The sequence below is a fragment of the Ascaphus truei genome, chromosome 22 (genome assembly GCF_040206685.1).
Source record: "Ascaphus truei isolate aAscTru1 chromosome 22, aAscTru1.hap1, whole genome shotgun sequence".
Lineage (NCBI taxonomy): Eukaryota > Metazoa > Chordata > Amphibia > Anura > Ascaphidae > Ascaphus > Ascaphus truei.
The window spans coordinates 12,664,457-12,678,121 of record NC_134504.1 but is presented as its reverse complement, the minus strand read 5'-3'; the positions used below and the strand labels follow the sequence as shown (position 1 = coordinate 12,678,121).

Below are 13,665 nucleotides of genomic sequence, written 5' to 3'. Positions count from 1 at the left end.
CGCCATGTACATGTGAAGTCACTGACAGAGCAGGTCAGGTACACGCCATGTACATGTGAAGTCACTGACAGAGCAGGTCAGGTACACGCCATGTACATGTGAAGTCACTGACAGAGAAGGTCAGGTACACGCCATGTACATGTGAAGTCACTGACAGAGCAGGTCAGGTACACGCCATGTACATGTGAAGTCACTGACAGAGCAGGTCAGGTACACGCCATGTACATGTGAAGTCACTGACAGAGCAGGTCAGGTACACGCCATGTACATGTGAAGTCACTGACAGAGCAGGTCAGGTACACGCCATGTACATGTGAAGTCACTGACAGAGCAGGTCAGGTACACGCCATGTACATGTGAAGTCACTGACAGAGCAGGTCAGGTACACGCCATGTACATGTGAAGTCACTGACAGAGCAGGTCAGGTACACGCCATGTACATGTGAAGTCACTGACAGAGCAGGTCAGGTACACGCCATGTACATGTGAAGACACTGACAGAGCAGGTCAGGTACACGCCATGTACATGTGAAGACACTGACAGAGCAGGTCAGGTACACGCCATGTACATGTGAAGTCACTGACAGAGCAGGTCAGGTACACGCCATGTACATGTGAAGTCACTGACAGAGCAGGTCAGGTACACGCCATGTACATGTGAAGTCACTGACAGAGCAGGTCAGGTACACGCCATGTACATGTGAAGTCACTGACAGAGCAGGTCAGGTACACGCCATGTACATGTGAAGTCACTGACAGAGCAGGTCAGGTACACGCCATGTACATGTGAAGTCACTGACAGAGCAGGTCAGGTACACGCCATGTACATGTGAAGTCACTGACAGAGCAGGTCAGGTACACGCCATGTACATGTGAAGTCACTGACAGAGCAGGTCAGGTACACGCCATGTACATGTGAAGTCACTGACAGAGCAGGTCAGGTACACGCCATGTACATGTGAAGTCACTGACAGAGCAGGTCAGGTACACGCCATGTACATGTGAAGTCACTGACAGAGCAGGTCAGGTACACGCCATGTACATGTGAAGTCACTGACAGAGCAGGTCAGGTACACGCCATGTACATGTGAAGTCACTGACAGAGCAGGTCAGGTACACGCCATGTACATGTGAAGTCACTGACAGAGCAGGTCAGGTACACGCCATGTACATGTGAAGTCACTGACAGAGCAGGTCAGGTACACGCCATGTACATGTGAAGTCACTGACAGAGCAGGTCAGGTACACGCCATGTACATGTGAAGTCACTGACAGAGCAGGTCAGGTACACGCCATGTACATGTGAAGTCACTGACAGAGCAGGTCAGGTACACGCCATGTACATGTGAAGTCACTGACAGAGCAGGTCAGGTACACGCCATGTACATGTGAAGTCACTGACAGAGCAGGTCAGGTACACGCCTTGTACATGTGAAGTCACTGACAGAGCAGGTCAGGTACACGCCATGTACATGTGAAGTCACTGACAGAGCAGGTCAGGTACACGCCATGTACATGTGAAGTCACTGACAGAGCAGGTCAGGTACACGCCATGTACATGTGAAGTCACTAAGTCACTGACAGAGCAGGTCAGGTACACGCCATGTACATGTGAAGTCACTGACAGAGCAGGTCAGGTACACGCCATGTACATGTGAAGTCACTGACAGAGCAGGTCAGGTACACGCCATGTACATGTGAAGTCACTGACAGAGCAGGTCAGGTACACGCCATGTACATGTGAAGTCACTGACAGAGCAGGTCAGGTACACGCCATGTACATGTGAAGTCACTGACAGAGCAGGTCAGGTACACGCCATGTACATGTGAAGTCACTGACAGAGCAGGTCAGGTACACTCCATGTACATGTGAAGTCACTGACAGAGCAGGTCAGGTACACGCCATGTACATGTGAAGTCACTGACAGAGCTGGTCAGGTACACGCCATGTACATGTGAAGTCACTGACAGAGCTGGTCAGGTACACGCCATGTACATGTGAAGTCACTGACAGAGTAGGTCAGGTACACACCATGTACATGTGAAGTCACTGACAGAGCAGGTCAGGTACACGACATGTACATGTGAAGTCACTGACAGAGCAGGTCAGGTACACGCCATGTACATGTGAAGTCACTGACAGAGCAGGTCAGGTATACGCCATGTACATGTGAAGTCACTGACAGAGCAGGTCAGGTACACGACATGTACATGTGAAGTCACTGACAGAGCAGGTCAGGTACACGCCATGTACATGTGAAGTCACTGACAGAGCAGGTCAGGTACACACCATGTACATGTGAAGTCACTGACAGAGCAGGTCAGGTACACACCATGTACATGTGAAGTCACTGACAGAGCAGGTCAGGTACACGGCATGTACATGTGAAGTCACTGACAGAGCAGGTCAGGTACACGCCATGTACATGTGAAGTCACTGACAGAGCAGGTCAGGTACACGCCATGTACATGTGAAGTCACTGACAGAGCAGATCAGGTACACGCCATGTACATGTGAAGTCACTGACAGAGCAGATCAGGTACACGCCATGTACATGTGAAGTCACTGACGGAGCAGGTCAGGTACACGCCATGTACATGTGAAGTCACTGACAGAGCAGGTCAGGTACACGCCATGTACATGTGAAGTCACTGACAGGGCAGGTCAGGTACACGCCATGTACATGTGAAGTCACTGACGGAGCAGGTCAGGTACACACCATGTACATGTGAAGTCACTGACAGAGCAGGTCAGGTACACGGCATGTACATGTGAAGTCACTGACCGAGCAGGTCAGGTACACGGCATGTACATGTGAAGTCACTGACAGAGCAGGTCAGGTACACGCCATGTACATGTGAAGTCACTGACAGAGCAGGTCAGGTACACGCCATGTACATGTGAAGTCACTGACAGAGCAGGTCAGGTACACGCCATGTACACGTGAAGTCACTGACGGAGCAGATCAGGTACACGCCATGTACACGTGAAGTCACTGACGGAGCAGGTCAGGTACACGCCATGTACATGTGAAGTCACTGACAGGGCAGGTCAGGTACACGCCATGTACATGTGAAGTCACTGACAGAGCAGGTCAGGTACACGCCATGTACATGTGAAGTCACTGACAGGGCAGGTCAGGTACACGCCATGTACATGTGAAGTCACTGACGGAGCAGGTCAGGTACACGCCATGTACATGTGAAGTCACTGACGGAGCAGATCAGGTACACGCCATGTACATGTGAAGTCACTGACAGAGCAGGTCAGGTACACGCCATGTACATGTGAAGTCACTGACAGAGCAGGTCAGGTACACGCCATGTACATGTGAAGTCACTGACAGAGCAGGTCAGGTACACGCCATGTACATGTGAAGTCACTGACAGAGCAGGTCAGGTACACGGCATGTACATGTGAAGTCACTGACAGAGCAGGTCAGGTACACGCCATGTACATGTGAAGTCACTGACAGAGCAGGTCAGGTACACGCCATGTACATGTGAAGTCACTGACAGAGCAGGTCAGGTACACGCCATGTACATGTGAAGTCACTGACAGAGCAGGTCAGGTACACGCCATGTACATGTGAAGTCACTGACAGAGCAGGTCAGGTACACGCCATGTACATGTGAAGTCACTGACAGGCCATATTTACTGTGACTGACAATTCATCTCAGAATAAATATTCTTTAAAGAATAAGTGTTGGGCTGGACACTGGTTACAATCCGCACAGCCCTGTCATCACGGGACACGGAGTGTGACATGACATAGTTGTGACACGCACGGGATCTGGAATGTGACATGACATCGCTGTGACACGCATGGGACCCGGAGTGTGACCTGACATAGCTGTGACACGCATGGGACCCGGAGTGTGACCTGACATAGCTGTGACACGCATGGGACACGGAGTGTGACATGACATAGCTGTGACACGCACGGGACCCAGAGTGTGACCTGACATAGCTGTGACACGCATGGGACACGGAGTGTGACATGACATAGCTGTGACACGCATGGGACCCGGAGTGTGACCTGACATAGCTGTGACACGCACGGGACCCAGAGTGTGACCTGACATAGCTGTGACACGCATGGGACCCGGAGTGTGACCTGACATAGCTGTGGACACGCATGGGACACGGAGTGTGACATGACATAGCTGTGACACGCATGGGACCCGGAGTGTGACCTGACATAGCTGTGACAGGCACGGGACCCAGAGTGTGACCTGACATAGCTGTGACACGCATGGGACACGGAGTGTGACATGACATAGCTGTGACACGCATGGGACACGGAGTGTGACATGACATAGCTGTGACACGCATGGGACCCGGAGTGTGACCTGACATAGCTGTGACACGCACGGGACCCAGAGTGTGACCTGACATAGCTGTGAACACGCATGGGACACGGAGTGTGACATGACATAGCTGTGACAGGCACGGGACCCAGAGTGTGACCTGACATAGCTGTGACACGCATGGGACACGGAGTGTGACATGACATAGCTGTGACACGCACGGGACCCAGAGTGTGACCTGACATAGCTGTGACACGCATGGGACACGGAGTGTGACATGACATAGCTGTGACACGCACGGGACCCGGAGTGTGACCTGACATAGCTGTGACACGCACGGGACCCAGAGTGTGACCTGACATAGCTGTGACATGCATGAGACACGAAGTGTGACCTGACATAGCTGTGACACGCACGGGACCCAGAGTGCGACATGACATAGCTGTGACACGCATGAGACACGGAGTGTGACATGACATAGCTGTGACACGCACGGGACCCGGAGTGTGACCTGACATAGCTGTGACACGCACGGGACCCAGAGTGTGACCTGACATAGCTGTGACACGCATGAGACACGGAGTGTGACCTGACATAGCTGTGACACGCACAGGACCCAGAGTGTGACCTGACATAGCTGTGACACGCATGGGACACGGAGTGTGACATGACATAGCTGTGACAGACACGGGACCCGGAGTGTGACATGACATAGCTGTGACACGCATGGGACACGGAGTGTGACATGACATAGCTGTGACAGGCACGGGACCCGGAGTGTGACATGACATAGCTGTGACACGCATGGGACCCGGAGTGTGACATGACATAGCTGTGACACGCATGGGACACGGAGTGTGACATGACATAGCTGTGACACGCACGGGACCCAGAGTGTGACCTGACATAGCTGTGACACGCACGGGACACGGAGTGTGACATGACATAGCTGTGACAGGCACGGGACCCGGAGTGTGACATGACATAGCTGTGACACGCATGGGACACGGAGTGTGACATGACATAGCTGTGACAGGCACGGGACCCGGAGTGTGACATGACATAGCTGTGACACGCATGGGACCCGGAGTGTGACATGACATAGCTGTGACAGGCACAGGACCCAGAGTGTGACTTGTCATAGCTGTGACACACACGGGACCCGGAGTGTGACATGACATAGCTGTGACACACACGGGACCCGGAGTGTGACCTGTCATTCCTGTGACACGCACGGGATCCGGAGTGTGACCTGTCATTCCTGCGACACGCATGGGACACGGAGTGTGACATGACATAGCTGTGACAGGCACAGGACCCAGAGTGTGACTTGTCATGGCTGTGACACACACGGGACCCGGAGTGTGACATGACATAGCTGTGACACACACGGGACCCGGAGTGTGACCTGTCATTCCTGTGACACGCACGGGACCCGGAGTGTGACCTGTCATTCCTGCGACACGCATGGGACACGGAGTGTGACATGTCATAGTTGTGACACGCACAGGACCCGGAGTGTGACCTGTCATAGCTGTGACACGCATGGGACACGGAGTGTGACCTGACATAGCTGTGACATGCATGGGACCCAGAGTGTGACCTGTCATAGCCGTGACACGCACGGGACTCGGCATGTGACCTGTCATAGCTGTGACACGCATGGGACACGGATTGTGACCCGTCATAGCTGTGACACGCACGGGACCCGGAATGTGACCTGACATAGCTGTGACACGCACGGGACACGGAGTGTGACCTGTCATAGCTGTGACACGCAGGGGACCCGGAGTGTGACTTATCATAGCTGTGACACGCAGGGGACCCGGAGTGTGACTTATCATAGCTGTGACACGCATGGAACCCGGAGTGTGACCTGTCATACCTGTGACACGCATGGGACTCGGCATGTGACCTGTCATAGCTGTGACACGCATGGGACACGGATTGTGACCCGTCATAGCTGTGACACGCACGGGACCCGGAATGTGACCTGACATAGCTGTGACACGCATGGGACCCGGAGTGTGACCCGTCATAGCTGTGACACGCACGGGACCCGGAATGTGACCTGTCATAGCTGTGACACGCATGGAACCCGGAGTGTGACCTGTCATACCTGTGACACGCATGGGACACGGAGTGTGACCTGTCATACCTGTGACACGCATGAGACACGGAGTGTGACTTGTCATAGCTGTGACACGCATGGGACCCGGAGTGTGGCCTGTCATAGCTGTGACACACACGGGACAGGGAGTGGGACCTGTCATACCTGTGACAAACATGGGACACGGAGTATGACCTGTCATACCTGTGACACGCACGGGACCCGGAGTGTGACTTATCATAGCTGTGACACGCATGAGACATGGAGTGTGACCTGACATTGTAGTGACACGCATGGAACCCGGAGTGTGACCTGTCATAGCTGTGACACGCACAGGACCCGGAGTGTGACCTGTCATAGCGGTGACACGCATGGGACATGGAGTGTGACAAGACATTGCAGTGACACGCACGGACCCGGAGTGTGACCTGTCATAGCAGTGACACGCACGGGACACGGAGTGTGACTTGTCATAGCGGTGACACACACAGGACACGGAGTGTAACCTGTCATAGCTGTGACACGCACGTGACACGGAGTGTGACTTGTCATAGCTGTGACACACACGGGACACGGAGTGTGACCTGTCATAGCTGTGACACACACGGGACACGGAGTGTGACTTGTCATAGCTGTGACACACACGGGACACGGAGTGTGACCTGACATAGCTGTGACACGCACGGGACACGGAGTGTGACCTGTCATAGCTGTGACACGCACAGGACACGGAGTGTGACCTGTCATAGCTGTGACACGCACGTGACACGGAGTGGGACCTGTCATAGCTGTGACACGCACGGGACCCGGAGTGTGACCTGTCATAGCTGTGACACGCACAGGACACGGAGTGTGACCTGTCATAGCTGTGACACGCACGTGACACGGAGTGTGACCTGTCATAGCTGTGACACACACGGGACACGGAGTGTGACTTGTCATAGCTGTGACACACACAGGACACGGAGTGTGACCTGTCATAGCTGTGACACACACAGGACATGGAGTGTGACCTGACATAGCTGTTATAAACGCATATTAAATGCATGTTAAATTACATGGTATCATTGCATGTTATAATATACATGGTATTGCAGTGTTTCACTGCTCCAGTCCCTGGGTCAGAGAGATGAAGCGGATGTCAGTGCTGCTCCCTGCGCCCCTCACACTTTTCAGACGGTCCCTGGCCGCGAGGGGGCGGGGCGCTCGCAGGACCCCACCCAGTGACGTGTACCCCTGGGCGTGTCCCCGTGACACCCGGAAGTGGCGGAGAGAACAGCATGGAGACCGGAGCGTACGGAGCGGCCAAGGCCGGAGGCAGCTTTAGCTGCGAGAGCTTCCTGCAGCGACCGGAGACCGTGCTGAGGCTCTGCTGCGCCGTGAGTGCCCCCCGCTCACATACCGCCCTCCAGCGGAGTATCACCCTCCAGCGGAGTATCACCCCCCATATACCGCCCTCCAGCGGAGTATCACCCCCATATACCGCCCTCCAGCGGAGTATCACCCCCATATACCGCCCTCCAGCGGAGCATCACCCCCATATACCGCCCTCTAGCGGAGCATCCCCCCCATATGCCGCCCTCTAGCGGGGCATCACCCCCATATACCGCCCTCTAGCGGGGCATCACCCTCATATACCGCCCTCTAGCGGAGCATCACCCCCCCATATACCGCCCTCTAGCGGAGCATCACCCCCCATATACCGCCCTCTAGCGGAGCATCACCCCCCATATACCGCCCTCTAGCGGAGCATCACTCCCCACCCCATATACCACCCTCTAGCGTGGGCATCACTCCCCACCCCATATACCGCCCTCCAGCGGAGCATCACCCTCATATACCGCCCTCTAGCGGAGCATCACCCCCCCCATATACCGCCCTCTAGCGGAGCATCACCCCCCATATACCGCCCTCTAGCGGAGCATCACCCCCCATATACCGCCCTCTAGCGGAGCATCACCCCCCATATACCGCTTTCTAGCGGAGCATCACCCCCCATATACCGCCCTCTAGCGGAGCATCACCCCCCATATACCGCCCTCTGGCGGAGCATCACCCCCCATATACCGCCCTCTAGCGGAGCATCACCCCCCATATACCGCCCTCTAGCGGGGCATCACCCCCCATATACCGCCCTCTAGCGGAGCATGACCCCCCATATACCGCCCCCTAGCGGGGCATCACCCCTCATATACCGCCCTCTAGCGGGGCATCACCCCTCATATACCGCCCTCTAGCGGGGTATCACCCCCCATATACCGCCCTCTAGCGGAGCATCACCCCCCATATACCGCGCCCTAGCACGGCATCACCCCCCATATACCGCCCTCTAGCAGGGCATCACCCCCCATATACCGCCCTCTGTTGGGATATCACCATCATATACCGCCCCCTAGTGTGGGGCATCACTCTCCATATTGCGCCTTCTAGCGGGGTATCCCCCTTGTACCTCTCCCCCCCCCCCCCCCTCTGAGTCCTGGGGAATCTCCGCATCTCTTCCCCCCCCCCCTTCCTCCTCCTCCTCAGTCACATGCCTGTCATGTGAATCCTGTGTGGGATACGTGTGCTCTGTTTACAAGAGATCACGTTATATGCAGGGAACATTCCTAAGTAATACCGCCATAGATGTAATAAAGCTGTGAGACAGGACCCCCCTCCTCCCTGCAGATTGATAACCCAACCTCTGCACTGCCTGTGTGGAGGGATTCCTGCGATTCCTCAGGGAGGGGCAGCTTACACACACGGGGGGGAGGGGTGGCTGCAGATCCGGTTTTATGGCTGGGTCCAGGTTTAGTTGACGTGTTATTAGGAACTGCCAGCAGCATTAACATTACAGGCTGCTGGACTCTGACCGTGGAGGGGTTAATAAGAGAGGGGGTGCACACATTTCTGTGGTAAACAAGTGTTTTTTTTTTTTAAATTAAAGCCTTTAGTGATCAGACTGTTTGTCAGTCCTCCGAACCGCAGTTAAACACCTCTCCCCTTTGCATTCTTGTTTGCAAAGTTATCATTAAGTCATCATTAGTCACACAGGACGAGCTTAGATCCCGTGTTACCGACACGTGATCAATATTAATCTTACACGGAACGGTTACTTCAATGGTAACTGAATCTTCCGAGTTTTAACAGCAATGTTTGGAGCGGCTTTGTAGGGCTGAACCTTTACATCGGACTGCGTCTAGTGTTGGTCACATAGTCTATAGCAAAGCTGCAGACCAGGCAATATCCTACGTGTGGCTTTTTTTTTAAAATAAATTAGTACTATGAGAAAATACTTGTAGCGCTTTTTTTAAACAACTCTGAATAACATTTTTAATGTATTATAATGTAAACAGCATTTTTTGTTTCTATAGCAACCATTTACAAAGTCACATCCCCTTCCTTTTCTGAAACAGGCGCTAGCACACCCCTTTTGAGCCCTGCCCTCTCTCTAGCAGTGCACCAGTTGTATCTAGTGACTGCCTGGTCACATGATCTTCCCCACAGAACTTTGCATCTTTGGTCCTCTTCTGCTGCACTGACATTTAGTGAACCCCCGAGCCGAATCTTTGCCGATCGGCAACTTAGCTAATGACTTATCATGGTGTGGATTGCATTGATGCACATATTAAAGGGGAAAAATTAAATTAAAAAAAAACCGTCAGCTCCTTTAAGTAACAGGAATGTTTGTAGCGCTACTCCGCGCCATTATAGAGTTGTGCCCTGTCGCCCTGCAGGTCTTCGCTCTCATCGTCTTTGCCTGCATTTTGGGTGACGGATACATGTCTGACTCCAAATCGGGGGAGACCTGGTGCATCTTCAACCGCAACAGCGACGCCTGTCACTACGGCGTGGGTATCGGGGTCATCGCCTTCCTGGCAGCTCTGCTATTCCTGGGGCTGGATGTCTACTTCCCCACGCTCAGCAACGCCACTTACCGCAAGTACCTGGTGCTGGCAGACTTGGGGTTCTCTGGTGAGCACAACCCTGGCAGGATGGGGAGGGGGTCGGGGGACACACAACCCTGGCAGGAGGGGGTCGGGGGGACACACAACCCTGGCAGGATGGGGAGGGGGTCGGGGGACACAGCCCTGGCAGGATGGGGGGGGGGAGTCGGGGACACACACAGCCCTGGCAGGATGGGGGGGAGTCGGGGGGGGGGGACACAGCCCTGGCAGCATGGGGGGGAGTCGGGGGGGGACACAGCCCTGGCAGGATGGGGGGGGGAGTCGGGGGGGGACACAGCCCTGGCAGGATGGGGGGGGAGTCGGGGGACACACAGCCCTGGCAGGATGGGGGTGGGGGGTCGGGGGGACACACAGCCCTGGCAGGGGGGGGAGGGAAGTAGGGGGAACACAACCCTGGCAGGATGGTGGGGGGGAGGGAAGTAGGGGGAACACAACCCTGGCAGGATGGCAGGGGGGGCAAGTAGGTGGAACACAACCCTGGCAGGATGGGGGGGGGGGAGTAGGGGAACACAACCATGGCAGGATGGGTGGGGGGGGGGGAGAGTAGGGGAACACAACCATGGCAGGATGGGGGGAGTCGGTGGAGACATACATTGAACAAAGACCCCCACTCAGAGACTGAGTGATAGTAAATGTATATTCTGACAGAGAGCTCAGTGGTGTACATAATATTTATACGCACACTCCCTGCCCTGAAAGTTTAAAATCTAGTGCAGAGGCGGCCAACTCCAGTCCTCAAGGGCCACCAACGGGACAGGTTTTCCGGATATCCCTGCTACCAGTCAACGATTGAGCTGCCTTGCGCCAATGCAGGGATATCCTGAAAACCTGACCTGTTGGTGGCCCTTGAAGACTGAAGTTGGCCAGCCTGATCTAAAGTTTGATGCCGCGGCCCCAGTTCAGGAGCCGACACCGAGATTCGAACCCGGAACTACCCTCGGGATTAGCAGTGCATTCATTATAAACCTGTCCTTGCTAGAGGTAAGGGGGCGAGACTGTATCCATGACAACTGTCTGGGCCAATTGGAAGGCTCCAGTTCAGTGTGGGTAGTGCCTGTGCAGGACGAAGCATTCTGATTGGCTGAAGTCCGAGCCATGCTTCACACCTGTGACCTTTGCTGACGCTCGGGTTAATTGTCCGTTTCCTGCAGCACTCTGGAGCTTCCTGTGGTTTGTGGGCTTCTGCTTCCTGGCCAACCAGTGGGCGTCAACGACAGGCAACATTGATATCGGGGCGAGTAACGCCCGGGCGGCCATCGCGTTCACCTTCTTCTCCATCCTCTCTTGGGTACGTGAGGGGGATTCTTCTAAGTCCATCTTTTGGGTCCTTCGGGAGCTCTGTCAGGTCATTGAATTGTGTTCTTGTGATACCAGAGATAACGAGGGGACACGCAGGGGTTTTTTATGCTAATCCTGGTGGTGCGAGAGAACCCATGAGGTGTGCTAGACTAGATCAGGGGTCTATAAACTTTTGTCTGTGGGCCCGCCTCGCCCCTTTACTTTTTCTCCAGCGTTTTCTGATGCCACAGTCATGTGATGCGTCACCGGAGACGAGGTAAGGGATTTAGAGGCCTCACGTGCTCCCCCAGCATTTCATTTAAATGTTGTGGGGAAGAGCGCGGGGCCTCTTAAGGTGCTTCACCCCCCCCCCCCCCCCAGTTTGCGCACCCCTGGACTGTATTGAGTTGCACGGAGTACTGTATAGCTTTATATAGCACTTCACAGCAGTAATACACATAACACGTAATGGGATTAAGTGCTTCAGACATGACAGTAACAATAGGAAGGGGAGTGCTTGCCCCGAAGAACTTACAATCTAAGTATTAAGTCTGACCTCCCTCCCCTCGCAGGTCCCACTCGCCTGTCTGGCATACAAGAGATACAGAATAGGAGTGGACGACTTCAAACCAAACTACGTGGATCCCACACAGGACAACATCCCCCCTTATTCCAGCTACCCCAACTCCGTCAGCGAGAGCTACCAGCACCCTCCGTTTACCAACAACCCTGACATGGGAGACGGGTATGAGCCCCCGGTGTACTGAGCAGGAAAGCTCACTGTGCAGGAGTGCTGACCGTGGCTGAGAGATGGGACGCCTGCAGCCTGCATACAGAACTACCACCCTGGCCTTCCCAGCCTGGGATTCCCTCCGCGCGCTCCGTTCTTCCTTGCCGTTCTTTGCCTTAAGTTTTTACTTCCTGCAGGTCGTGTCTGCGCAGGAAGCGAGTGGGTGTGACCTGCATACACGTGGACATGTCCCAACCCGTTACCTGCTGCTGTGCGTCTCCTGAATTTAGAAGCGTCGGCACAAGGCGTCTTCTCACTCATCCCATCATTAAAAGTAATTGGTTTGGAGACGCGAGCAGAGCTCAGGCGGGGATGGGTTTGGGAAAATGTTACAGCTGGGCAGGCTCTTGCATCATATGACCCAGCCTCCCCCTCCATACCTCGAAGCACTTGTCGTATCCTGAAAGACCTTACTCGGCCCAAAACATCAGCGAGGGTGTTTTTTTTAAATTCAGATTTCCACCCAAGGCTCGTCTTCACCATCTGCCTCCCACATTCTGCTGTGGTTTCTTGGGCCGCGATTATAGGGGCCGTATCGCCGCCAGTACAAATGGGTTCCTCAATGAGGCCGCTCATAGTGCGCGTTAGCGCTGCAGAACGTCCGCGCGGGCCAGTTTTGAAAATACAAATGAATGTTTTTTTGCGCGACGGGCGCGTCACCTGCGCAGTACAGCCAATGCGGGAGAACAGGCCTGTGTGACATCATGCGCTCGGTCACGCAGCAACTATAATTGCGGCCTTACACCCTTCCAGTAACTACTAAAGGTCTTTGCTATGTAAGCACTGGATATTTATGTGCCTTTGAGTCAGTAAGATACTTGGTATTTGATGCGTCCTGCTGCAGGATTACATTTGGGAGGAGCATGTAGCTGTGGTATAGTTTGTAGACGGAGACTTGCTATTTTGGGCGAGGAATGGATTTTTCGCCTTATTTCACGGTTGACACCGTGGCACGCGCTAATCCTGCTTCCATTTGCACCGCTGTATAACTAGGATTGAATAATCTTTTACATTGATGTTACCAATGCGACCACGAGGGGTTATTAGGTGTGTCTCAGTAACTGCAAGGGGGGGGGGCGCCTACGGGTGTCAGATTAATGCCACGACCAGCCAAAATGTTACTTATCCCCCTTTGTTTCCAGAGGCAAAGGGGTTTCAATAACCTGTTAAACCCCCCCCCCCCCCCCTGGTTATTTCATACAAAAGACTCCTAACTTGATGTATATATC

General features: G+C 54.1%; 1 protein-coding gene across 1 annotated transcript; it reads left to right on the top strand.

Moving 5' to 3' along the window:
* The first annotated feature begins 7,640 nt into the window (after positions 1–7,640).
* Positions 7,641–13,607, top strand: SYNGR2 (synaptogyrin 2). The gene is made up of 4 exons (XM_075580008.1): positions 7,641–7,800; positions 10,138–10,375; positions 11,520–11,656; positions 12,219–13,607. The coding sequence occupies exons 1-4, from the start codon at positions 7,702–7,704 to the stop codon at positions 12,411–12,413; spliced, it is 669 nt and encodes a 222-aa protein (XP_075436123.1). The 5' UTR covers positions 7,641–7,701; the 3' UTR covers positions 12,414–13,607.
* The last annotated feature ends 58 nt before the right edge of the window (positions 13,608–13,665 follow it).